Source organism: Xiphophorus maculatus, chromosome 9 (genome assembly GCF_002775205.1).
Source record: "Xiphophorus maculatus strain JP 163 A chromosome 9, X_maculatus-5.0-male, whole genome shotgun sequence".
NCBI classification, from domain to species: domain Eukaryota; kingdom Metazoa; phylum Chordata; class Actinopteri; order Cyprinodontiformes; family Poeciliidae; genus Xiphophorus; species Xiphophorus maculatus.
Window position 1 is genome coordinate 25,352,492 of NC_036451.1, and position 12,951 is coordinate 25,365,442.

Consider the following 12,951-nt stretch of genomic DNA (forward strand, 5'->3'; position numbering starts at 1 on the left):
GGCTAGCATCCGGAGCGCCTCGCTAAAGAGACACAGAGACAAAGGAAGATGCTGAGACATCATCTGACGCTTCTGAACCACAGCCACGCTCCGCACCAGCTGACTTCTACTGTTAAGAGTGAGGTTAGATGACACACGGGTGACTTCTGAAACACACCCCACTGGATCTCAAATCAACTTTTTTGAGCTTTACGTCATGTCATAACGTTATTCCCTCATTCAGTCTGGGTGGACCTAGCCCCGCCTTCAAGACGAAGCTTCTCCTTGGAGCTGCAGCTTCCAAGCTTTACAAAATCCCCCACTCAGCTCCTTCAGACTAGCCAGCAGCAATTAGCAAACACCTGGTGGACCTGCACATCCGCTGAGCTCATTATAGGAGCTACTTCTCAGTGAAACGATGATAAAAATGTAGTTAAAGGGTTAATAGAGGAGTCGCAGTGTAATGACTTCCTGAAGGCGGTGTTTCAGAAAGTGCAGGAGTTTTTAAAGAGACAAAATCAAATTTCTTTTAAGTCATACTTGATATGTGTAAAATGACATTATATGCCTGGGAAACGCATCACATGGCCACTTTAATACAGACCCCACCAGACCCAAATCTTTATTTGTGAAATAAAATTTGAAAGTAGTTCAAATTTTATTGGCTTAATATTTAAATGTTAGGAATATCTTTGCGAGGTCCATGCAGCTGTACAGATGTGCTAAAGACAAAAAGAAACTCAAAGTCTCTTTTGACACTGATTTTCTACTCCATATCTGTACTTAAAGTTTAATTAGGACTTTAATAATGATTCTGAAAATTTCAGAATTTTCAGAATTCAAGGCTGACCTTGTTTTCAATTTATTTTGACCATTACATTAAATATACTGTTGGATTTTAAACACACTAACCTGTCTCCTCTCACTCTTCTAACCTGTGCATGTCAAGGCAATTAGCATTGACTGATTAGCACAGCAGTACTAGAACTCTATTTTAATACCTTTATGAATCATCTGCTTTATATCTGGTATACCAAGATAATATAGTGTTATATACAGTATAGTACATGTAGGGCTGCACAGTGGGGGCTGCATTGACGCATTGCAATAAGAAGGCTTTGGATTTGGAATATTCTTTTCCATAAGTGGGTTTTCTCCAGGTACTCCAACGTCCTCCACACACAGTCCATTAACATGACTGCTAGGTTAATTAGTCTGGGTTATCAAGCTAAGAAATAAACTCACAACCTGTTCAGGGTGGAAAATAATGTGATTTTTATGGTTGAAAAAGGGATGCAACCTTCCCCCACGACTGCCTTGTACAATCTGTTTTAAGCAATTCTTTTGATTTCCACGTTATGTCTCACGTCTTGCATATTTTTTCCACAAACGAGCAAACCTTACAGCCAAAGCTAGTAAACCTGGGCTGCACCGTCACGTTGCTAACAGGTGTCGTAAAACCCACTCCAGACGAGTTTATAGCAGCCAAGGTTAAATACTGAAGCTGCTCCATCAGAACTGGTATGTTTATTTCATTTTTAAAATGCAAGAGCAAAAAAAAAAAACGTTTCAGGGTCCGTGGAAAGCAAAAAATGTTGGATTACATTTAAGCAGACATCTTGAATCCAAGGCGAGAGGGAGGTGAAGGTATTCAGGAAAGCAGTAAATGGCAAAAACTATTAGACACACAAAAAAAGTGTTAAAAAACAGAAATTCTGAGAAAAACAAAAGTGGGGAGAGTGAAATAAGCACCGACGAGCAGGATGGTTGGCGTGTCGGAGGCACACCTTGACGTTGAAGAAGGTTGGCCAAAGGCGCTTCGGAAGTCGAGAGTGAGAACATGTCAGGGAAGATGATTGGGTGAAAAGGGAGTGTGGAGGGGTTGAAAGGGGGTGACACAAAGGTTTTCACTCTGACACACATCCCACTCGTTATGACATGTAGAGGCACATCTAAGAGCAAACTCCTGAGAGACTGCTGAGGGCGACCTCAGTAAAATGCAAATGAGCTCCACCGGAGTGCCGTCGACGCCGCGCAAAGCTGTCTAAACCGGAGGGTCTATTAATACATTAAGTCGTGATGCTTCTGTTGTGTTCGGGAGAATCAGGGAGAGCGGGAAACTCAACTTTCTGTGACCCAGTTACCTCGGTGCGGATACGTTCCGACTCCTCTGGCCCGTGGTGTTACCGGAGTCTCCGCCGCCAATCGTGTCTCTTCCAAGATTCCTCATGAACTTTTCATGCCGGGCGTCTAATAAATTATGAGGCCTCCTCCAGCTGACGTGAGGAAGGGCTGCCTTTTCTTTTCCCTTTTCTCACTCTTATCAAAAAAAAAGACAAAAAGAAGAAAACATGAAGAAACGGGCTCTTTCCCGACAGTTCAGAGTCCACGACGCGAATCTTTCCGCTAATTTGTGATGACTTCCTCTCTCCACGACCTGACAGTAACACTTACTCCGACGGCTCGACGAAAAAAAAAATCCCACTGGAAAATCTCCCTCTGTATAAATATTGATTGGGTATAAAAAATTTCACACTTATGTTAATTCTCGTCTATACAGTACAACACCCAGGAAACAGGGAATCACATGCAGGAATTCCCAAAACGTTGCATGGGTGTAAAAGAAGAAGAAGAAGTGATATTCTGCAGCAGAAGACTGCATAAGTATCATCATCACTAATTGTGAATAATGCAGAGCATCTGATCCGTTCAATTATTCAGCTTTACGTCCCGGTTTTTGGTTGACAGAAACGTAGCGACGACAAAATATTGTAAGTTCCCTCCGATGCACGAATGCCAAGGCATCTGAGTAGCTGTGTCTTATTAGATTTCCACAAACACAGCACACCTACGCGCAACCTAAGTGGATTAAATATGACGGATGATGACATTTGGAGAAAAGGCTCTTTCAGATTACTCAAATCTAATCTGGAACTCTAAATCAGGACTAATCAGTTGCTTTTCAAAGAAGCTTCAATCATTGGGGAACGGGGAAGGGTAGGGGGGGGAATTTTCTGGCTTGCAAACCGGGTTTCTCACAAGAAAAGACGTTCTCCTATAGTGCACCATCTTTTATCCCAACTCCCCCCACCACCACCGCTCCTCCACCTCCTGCTTCTCACAGCTCTACCAGACTTTAGGAGAACGACAGATTTCTCTTTTTTTTTTTTTTTAAAGGAGAACTCTTCAAAGACTTGTCCGGTGTAATTGCCGGACGGCGCAGCAGAACCGCGTCCTGTGGAACTCGGGAAGCTCGGACGAATCTGATGAAAAGTTTCCTGGTGACATCACAGAGCCCGGAGCATAACGCTAATTCGGTCGAATGAACCCCTCTGGACCGATGGGAACCCGCGAAACGGCCGCTCCGGATCGAAGTTCATCAAAGACGCTCAGTGACGGGGATAAGGCCGCTGCAGAATGGAGACGGCGATCCGGTCCGGTAGCGGGTTGAGAGATTGCAGCCACCGCTTTGATTAATCTCGCTAATTACTAGCCTCAGGGTGTCAAAAGCTACACGCGGCAGAAAGAGCCGCGGCTTGCGTGCTGCTGGGTTCTTTGTAATTGCAAAAAAAAAAAAAAAAAGTCTCCTGCTCTGGGACTCCCCACAGCCCTGGACGTACAGTAGGAGCCGGGCCGGACCGGAGCTCATTTTTCCATAACGGGGGTGACTCTGTGTACATTATTCAGCGGGGGAGGAGATGCAGAGCAGCGTGCCTCTGCGCTTGAACTCTCTGCTAATGAGTCCCAGCAGTCACCTCAGTCGTGGGCTTTTTGCCCTCCTCTCTTCCCGTCTCTCAGCTCACTCAGCTGTTGCCTTGTCGAACCACAACGTGACCCCCCCATCCCCCCTTTCTCTCTCCGCTCCTCTGCTCAGACGACAGTCAGCCTCCGTCAGCTGGAAGTGAACACGCAGCCGCTAACTTGCTCTGGCTACCTCGCGCCACTTGTGACCCGTTTTTCAAACTTCCATGTTTGCTCTTTCGCCTGCGGGCTTCATTTTCCACTGTATAGACCTTTGGAGGTGGATGAGATCGGTGGAAGAGATCGGTCTCACATGCGAATTGGCTGATCGCCGATCTCCCAAAATTCAGGAAATTGGGGCCAATTTATCGGTGCATCTTTTATTTTATACGCCTGCATCAGGACTTTATAGAAACACTTTCTGTTGCAATTACTTAGTAATAACAATGAAGCAATCACACATAAGCACAACTAGAGACTGAAAGGATTTTTGTCCGTTCTTACTTCAAGCTTGCCACAGCTTGTCAGTTGGATTTCAATCTGGGCTTTGACTAGGCCAGGGGGTCTGCAACCTTTGACTCGAAGGAGCCATTTTTTGTCTTGAGTCTGGCTTAGTAAGGCTCACTTAGAGCAACAAATGTTACATCACCTTTTGAAAAAAGAGCTTAGAATTTCTGATAAAATATCTGCTAAAATAAATGTCATTAAAGAACTGACTTTTTATTTTTTAAGGTTTTAGAATAAAGTAAACATTAACATTTGCTGAAAAAGGAAAATAATCCATTTTCTTTGCATATGGTGGAGCATTATGTGAAAAAAGAAGCAAATTTTCACACTAACTCGAAAAAAGCAGATGAGATGAATGTTGCTGGTACTTTTAGTGTCAATGTTGTGAAAATTCAATACAGCTTTTCCGTAAAAAACTGTTAAAACTTGCATGTATTATTGCTAATAAAGCTGTATTTAAAAATATTAGCTGAGCCGTTGTGGAAGATCCAAGGAGCTACTTGCATCCCCCGAGCCACAGTTTGCAGACCCTTGGACTAGGCCATTCAAATACATGAACCTGCGTCTATTTAAGCTTAAGAGCTGATGGAACTTTGTACAGGCCTCAGATCCTTAGAGTTGTTCGTAAATTCATGCACTCAATGAATTTCTTCTTTTCAATTTTCCATAAAGGCATCATATGTGTAATCTATAAGATTTTCATTTGTCATTATGTCAGCAGAACATAACAGATTTTCAGTGGCACCCTGGTGAAATAAGGCGGCCAATGTCACAATAAATTTCTCAAGATGAAACATTGCCCCGGAAATTATTGCAATAATCGATAAAATTGCTGCTTTGATACTATTTTCAAATAATATACAAATAACGGCATAATAATCCAAGTTCGTCCAACAAACAGAAAGCTCTACACTTCAACTGGAAGACATTTTAAATATCTAAAATAAAATTCAACAACCAAAAACGAGAAAAAGAAATAAAAAACACCCACAAAAGAAACCATAATTTAAAAAAATGGACTATGGAGTCTTTAAACAAAATTGCCCTTCAAGAATGGAAATTATGGCTCTCGTTTTAATTCATAAATTGAGTAATTGCTTTTTGTGAATCGCGTTCCCTCCACCGTGCTTCACGGTGCTGACAGTGTACCTCAGGGTCATGTGTGGTTACTTTTTTTTCCCACAGGAAGTTTTGCATAAAGGAAAAGAAGTTAAAATGTTGGGTGACTTTTTAAGGCTGCATAAGGCTGACATGACACAGTCATAAACATGACAAAACACTTATTATGAATATGAAGAAGTCTTCATAAATGTATCATGACTGTTGTCATAAAGTGTCATTTGTTCAATAATAACACTTTTAATGCAAAGTTACATTAAACATTGCATTACAAGTGTCAACTGTGCATTATTTGGCAAGTAATGACATTTTAATCCAAAGTTGCATTAAAAATGTCATTATTTACCGAATGACACTTCATGACAACAGTCAGAAGCATTCGTGCAGACTCCTTCATGTTCATGACTCATGCTATGTCAGTCTTATGCACACGCCTTGAAATAAAGTGATCCCAATTTTGGTGTTTGCTGCGCCTCCTAAATGGCTCGTCAGCAAAACGGAAAACTTTTTTTCTTTTCGTACGTCTTTTCTGATCACAGGAACTAATAGCCGCCCTCATCCCACCTGTCGCTGCAGACTGAGCCAGCATCTCGTTTCAGCCAGGAGATCCATTTGACCCAGTGTCTAATGTGAACCAATTAAGGTCTTTACATGCGCGAGCGCTCCACGACGTGGAGCCGAATCTCTCTTAATACCGGTTAAACACACGTCCCCGTTGCTATAATACACCTACACACACTACAGCGGTGTGCGCCGTGTGATTATGAGGCGATATAAAGCCTTCTGCAGAACCTGACTGAATGAGCTATCTAATGGGCATGGGAACTAATTCCAGGGCAAAGGGGATTAAAGGCTAAAGCAAGAGGGAGCAGCGCGGGGCTGGCGCTCTCTGGCAGCTCAGAGTGCAGAGGGCGGAAAAACAGAGATGATGTATAAACGCACAGAATCCCTGCCTCCTGAATCCTATTTTGCAGAATAGCATTAAAACTGGCATCTTGTTTAATCCTGACAGTTCTATATTTTCAGACGGGGTGAGGGTGGAAGGGAAGGAGAATAAAATGTTTAGTGATTCAGCCAAGAGGAGGGAAATAAAGGAAAATATGAAGTAAGCCTCGGAATTTGCTGAAAATCTACATTTTTATTTACTTTTTTTGTCACTGATTACATCTATTGCTTGTGAAATAATTGACAAAAGCTGTCTTGGCAGTTTAGAGAGTCTACAGATGAAGCCAGAAGTTTACATACACTGAATAAAAAGACAGATGGATTTTTTTTTCTCACTGCCTTAAGTCAAACCAGACCAAACTTCTCTTTTTTTTCTTTTTTTTTTAGGTAAATTAGAACAAAATTAGTTCTTCTTGCTAAATATGACAGTAGCAATAGAATGAATATGTCAGAGATTTATTTATGAATGTCTTCAGAATCAGAAGTTCACGTTCGTTTCCTCTGTGCTTGGCAGCGTTGTCTTTGAACTGAACGACTGGGGTCAAACCTTTTGGGTTTCCTTCCAGAAACTTCTCACGACAGTTTGCTGGAGTTTTGGTCCTCCTGACAGAACTGGTGGCTGCCTCACTCACACACACATTTTCAGATCTACCCACAACTTCTCCATAAAACAGAGTGGGGATTTGTGAAGACAAAACTAAAACATTGACTTTGTTGTCCTTAAGTCACTGTGCAACCACTTGGACAGCATGCTGAGGGTTCCTGTCCATTTGGAAGACCAATCTGTGCCTCAGCTTTCACTTCCTGGTTGATGTCTTCAGATGATGCTTCAATATTTCTACATCGTGTTCCTTTCTCATGATTGGTGCATTATTTTATGAAGTGCAACAGTTCCTCCTGCAGCATAACAGTCCCACAAAATGATGCCGCTACTTCACAGTTAGGGTGGTACAAGTATCCCGGTTTATCCTCCATATGTAATGATGGTCATTATGACCAAACGGTTTCACTTTAGTTTCATCAGACCACGGGACATGTCTCCAAATTTTGGTGATTCTAATTGACCTAAAACAAGAGAAGTTTGGTCTAACTTAACTTCAGACATTAAGAAGAAAAAATGTGTGTGTGTCTTTTTATGCGGTATATGTGAACTTCTGATTTCAACTGTATGTCAACATCCCTACATTACAGGAGTAAATAAAGTAACAACACTGCCAAAACATAATGTCTCACCAAGTATTTTTGGTCCAGTTTTTAGTGTAAATATCTTAATACACTTGAAATAAGACAAAATTAGCTCACAAGTAACTTTTAAAGAAAATATAGGAGCTTGTTTTAAATCAGTAATTCCTTCATTTATATGAAAAAGTAATGGTTCCACTGGCAGATTATTTTACTTTTAATAAGATATTTTCACCATGTTATAAGTGAAATAATCTGCCTGTGGAATTGGCACTTTTTTTTAATCAATCTTAAGGAATTATTGACTTAAAAGTTCCAATTTCTTCCTGAAAAGTTACTTGTAAGTTAGTTTTGTCTGTTTTTCAAGTGTACCAACATATGTGCACTAGAAACTAGACCACAAACAAATGGTAAGACGTTGTGTTTTTGCAATGAACACCTTTTCCTGGTTACAGAGACACTCTCTAAAAACGGCTTCTGGTGATGTAAGCTGAACTATTGGGCCTAATCTGGAAAACTGTCCTGTGATTCTGATAACCCACTAGCCCACATGCTCATGGCTCACAGGCTCACACTGGAAGGATTGTGTCTGTTTTTCTTCCGGCTCCACTAAATGTCACAGTGAAAAACACACAGTGTGCGGCCGTTGCACTATTATTTACATAATTACGCCAATGAAACGTGTTTAAATAGCTTTCTGTTTTCTCTACAAAGCTCTCATCAGCAGTCATTACGGATCCATCAGGTGTCCATTCAGACAGCGTTTCTTCGAGCACCTATGACAGCCGCTATCACGAGGAGACTGTTGTCATGCCAGCGGCACTTTGAGCCGAGGATACGAGTCCAGAAATAGCTAAACCTGCTGTTCAGCTCTGTTCAAAACACAATTACAGGAAGCGACTCTTTAAATTGTGCCACAGTCCAACACGGAGGCCATGAATCACCACGGTGAGAGACTCCAGCAAGAAGAAAACTTCAGATTAGCTTATGTGTATTCCTTTTTTTAAAATAATTTTTAGATTAGAGGTTATGGAGCTGGATCCTACGTATTCTCTGTCCTCTACTTCCTGTTAATTCGAAATGCTGGAGGAAAAGGAAGCCCGGTTTTAATCTTGAGGTAATCTTGGCCAAAACATGAGAAAAAAAAAAAATCTACCTGAAATCAGTCAAAAAAAAAAAAAAGTAAATGATTCTCTTCAGGAAGATATAATTGCATAATTTTTATACAGAAATGCCAAACAATAGAATCTGGACATGTATTAATTACAGTTTTGATACTATACTTATGCTTAGGGCTGCAGCTAATGATTATTTTAGTAATCAATTATTCTGTCGGTTACTTTCATGATGAATCGGATGAAGAAAATGGCACAATCTGCACGTTTTTACATCTAACCACTTGAGCCCTTTTTTGTACATAAGAAATACATTAAAAATGCAAATATACAAATAATTAATTGCCTTTTTTAAATAATAAAATAAGTATTTTTGCTGCCTAAAATGCTAGGACACCTCAATCGTTCGGTGTACGCTGGACAACATGTGAACGGCTCAGCAAAGCCTGTCACAATAGGCAACAAGTCAATTAATTGCATGATAAATTAAAATGTGCTCAATAATTTCCATTTGGACAATCAGAGAAATGCCCCCGTTTAATACTGTTGAAATATTTTTCCCCAACTGCACCGAAGAAACAACCTGCACTGGGGTGCTAAAGGAACTGATGTGAATAAGAAAAGGTCAAAACCCTGATTGTTCCTCCGGTTCCACTTGGAAAGACACACAAAGAAGAAAAAGATAATGGTGGGTTATAATGCTTTCACATTGATGTGCCTAAAGCATAGAAATGCAACTGTTCTGTTTGAAAAGTTAAAAACACAAGACAATCTGGGATTTATGACAAACTATTTGGGGGCTGCAAAAAAAAAAGAAAAAAAGTTGGGGGTTTGAGGAGTTTTCTTCTTTAGGAGATCATTAAAACAGGAAGACAAAGACCAGATAAACTGCGGACGTCTTACCGAAATATTCGTCGGACGGAGGGTTGTCCATGTCGAACAGCATCTTTTTGGTCAGGCGCGCGAGTTCGTCCTCTGGGTGCGCCGCTGGAGCTCCGCCCTGGAAAAAAAACAACAAAAAACAAACACAAAACGTCAGGGTTAAAACCTGGACGAGAGAAGAAAACTGAAGCACAGTCTCGAGGGCCAAACAAAACACACTGAGAGTAATTAACATGCAGCGTATGCCTTTGCCTTCTGGGATATCTGACCCTGGTTGAGGGCCCTGGCCAGAAGGTTTGCTTTTGTACCAAAAAAACCCAAAAAACAAACAGTGACACCCCGACTGAACCTGAAAGAAGAGGTAAATATTATCAGAAAGCCGATTTCAAGCTGGGAGCGTTTGGGGAGGCAGGTCAGGTGAGGGGTATTTAGATGAGATCTGAAATGGACTCTGGATTCGGTGACATAACCCTCTGAAGTCGTCTCTTTCCTATAAGCCCGCCCGCCTCCTTATCGCGCCGTCTCTGACATCTGTCCTCTGTCTGTTCTGCTTCGGGGCTGACGTGTCGCGTTTGACATATTCTGCCAATCATCCTTTAGAGCTTGTAGAGGAATAAATAAATACATTTTAAAAAGCCTTTTCTGCTCCAGCTCCGGGCCCGGGCTCGATCCCTCGTCTCAGGTGCCTGTTTGTCCTTTTTCGGGGATCCTCCAGGGGCGATGCGTTGGATTCTCTCTGTTTTGCTGAGCGGAGAAGCTTTTTGTTTTTTTTCCCCCTTCAGATAACGGCCACACGTCGATGGCCTTCCTAGATCTTTGCAGCAGATTTGATTTTCAATAACTCAGAAATCTGCGCCGACCTTTAAGCGGCTTCTAATTGCGACACCTGGGAGAGGTCGCAGTGGTTTCCGTCTCTTGTATTCACGCTTTCACGCGCAAATCTGCATCTTCAATAAAATATGTGATTAAAAAAATACTTGTGGAGACAGAATGTATGGGTAATTATCCTGCAGTTATCGAATGTGTATTATTTGACTGTTTGCCTCTAACCTTTAGGTACTTAGCCTGCGTATAATGAGGGACCCAAAATTCACCCTGGGAAATTTATTACACTTTATCTATTGATATTTATGTTTTTCAGTAAAATGTCAACAATGATTATAAAAAGCTTTTGTGTTTCCTATCTAAAGGGCAGAGAGGTGTTCACGGCACAAAGCAGAGTATTGAGTAGTGTAGATTGTCCGAATAGCAGGACGCTGGAATAAAATCCATAGAGATCAGTGAAGTGAATTTCACTCTTTCAAAATTATTGATGTTAAAGTAACATCACAACAATGTCCTGCAGCACAAAAATCAGTAAACAGATAAAAAATTTTGTTTCGCCTGTTGTGACAGTAGCTGATGGGAACGACGACGTGTTGGGGCTAACGTAGAACAAATTTTTACAAAAGAAGACTAAATTTCCGACAAAAAAAATGTTACATTTTTTAGATTATTTTCTGAAATTTTCTAGAAAAAACTTAGCTACAAAAGCTCAGTCTGTAGCGCAACCATATTGACTTAATATCCAGAGGTTATTACGCCGTGTGGCTTAGCACCACAACAACAGCACACAGGACTACTGAGTAGCAGAACTGAGGACATAAGTGCATCATTTGGGGGATTCGCTGTACTTTCTTTTTCTTTTTTTTCCCGCTACTTCTAGTTTAAACAGACGTTTCATTCAAGTTGCTATGCCCTTCAGTAGCCACAAGGGGGAAAGGAGCTGCAGTTTCTGCAACCCAAATGAGCAAATGCTAAATTACAACAGCTAAGGTAGAACACTACTGTATGTCTGGGATTGGACAAACTTCACAGTTTCACAATAAAGCAACATTTTATTAGGACTGAAACAATTAATCGGATTAATTGTGATTAATCAATCTTTTCAAATAATCGTCAACAAACTCAGTAATCGATTAATCGCTAACTGCAGTATGCAGACTCACAAATGGTCATTTGCTGAAAGAATACCTTCAGAGCAGTAATTATACCAGAACTGTACTAAAGATACATTTATATTTTGCATTTACGAATGCAAAGTGCAAAAAAAAAAACAAAAAAAAAAAACATTTGTATTTAAATATGTTTTACCCAGAACTCCTAAAGTGACAGTCTTTGCTTCACTTTGTTCAAATTCTGATTTTTTTTTTTTTTAAATCTCCAATTAAATACCTTTAGCTGCACAGCATGGATGTTAAGTCAAGCAGGAAGGGCTGAGCTTTTAACACGTTGAGGTTGGAAGGATTTTTCAGCTGCAAATGACAAAGCGTTCACTAAATGAATGCTACATTTAGGCAATAAAATATTTATTTTCTTATTTAAAAGAGGAATCGATTTGCTTATTTACATCTTAAAATGCATTTCTAGCATTGTATTAAATGGTTAAATAAAAAATGGGAAGAATGTGCAATTTTTTAAAATGCGATTAATTAATTAATCGCCAGAATAATCAATAAAATAATCATTAGTCGCAGCCCCAATGAGGACTGAACCGGGTCACCAACTAACAGCTTTTCTGAATTATATGTTCTGTCTGCCTTCTCCTGCCGTTTACTGGCATACTACGACAGAAAACAACACATTTCCATTTGGTCAAAAATCAACATCCGTTTTCCATTTCTAACCATTATGATCCACTTAAAGCACGTCTCTCTGATGGGTTGTACCCAAACAATCGAAAAAGCCTTTTCTTTTTTGCTTCGCTGTGCTTGAGTTTTCCCTGCAAGCCGTGGGAGGGTTTGCTCGCCACGTGCGGCGCGCCATCACGCTGCAGCTCCACGGGGCACACAGAGGTGAGAGAGAAAATGGGCTCATCATAAGGCTCCGCTTGGCAGCTGTGCAGAACTTAAGACCAAATGAACATGAGACGCGCTAGACGTCTTTCAGAAACACTCATGAATTTAAAAAAAAAAAAACCCTTCGCCGATATGTATGAACGATGTGAAGATGTGGTAAATTATTGAGATGACGTAAGACAACCCATTCTCACTCCCAACTCGTCATATATTGACGCATGGGACGGTCCGTCCTCGTCACATGTTGACGCGCAGGGTACCCTTTCGCGTCAATATGTGACGCGAGGGGTTTTACACTATGCCTTACCGTAATTTTTGCCCTAAACCTAACCAAATCGTTGGGTTTTGAAGGTTCGGCAGCAGTTACGAGAACCCTTCGCGTCAAAAGTCCATGTAAAACATGTGACATTCCCAAATCGTCAACATGTGACGCTGAAGGACCCTGCCCAAGTCGCATGGTCAGAAATCGTCCCAACTCGTCAATATATGACGAGTCGGGAGTGAGAATGTGTTGCGTAAGAAGATGCGGACTCAACGTTCCGTATGGAAGGCAAATTAATATTTTGTTTAGATGGACAGACAGATTTAGAGCGTTATTTGTTACAATGATTTGGATTTATGCTTGAAATTCGCACATTTTTGTT

General features: G+C 40.9%; 1 protein-coding gene across 6 annotated transcripts in view; it reads right to left on the reverse strand.

Annotated features, from left to right (window-relative positions):
- Window positions 1-12,951, reverse strand: part of LOC102221655 (lipoma-preferred partner homolog) — a 180,268-nt gene that overhangs the window by 38,394 nt on the left and 128,923 nt on the right. For all 6 annotated transcript variants that reach the window (XM_023339730.1, XM_023339732.1, XM_023339735.1 and 3 more), the window contains one exon: window positions 9,492-9,588. In XM_023339730.1, coding sequence (XP_023195498.1) covers window positions 9,492-9,588 — 97 coding nt within the window. The remainder of the gene's footprint in view (window positions 1-9,491; window positions 9,589-12,951) is intronic.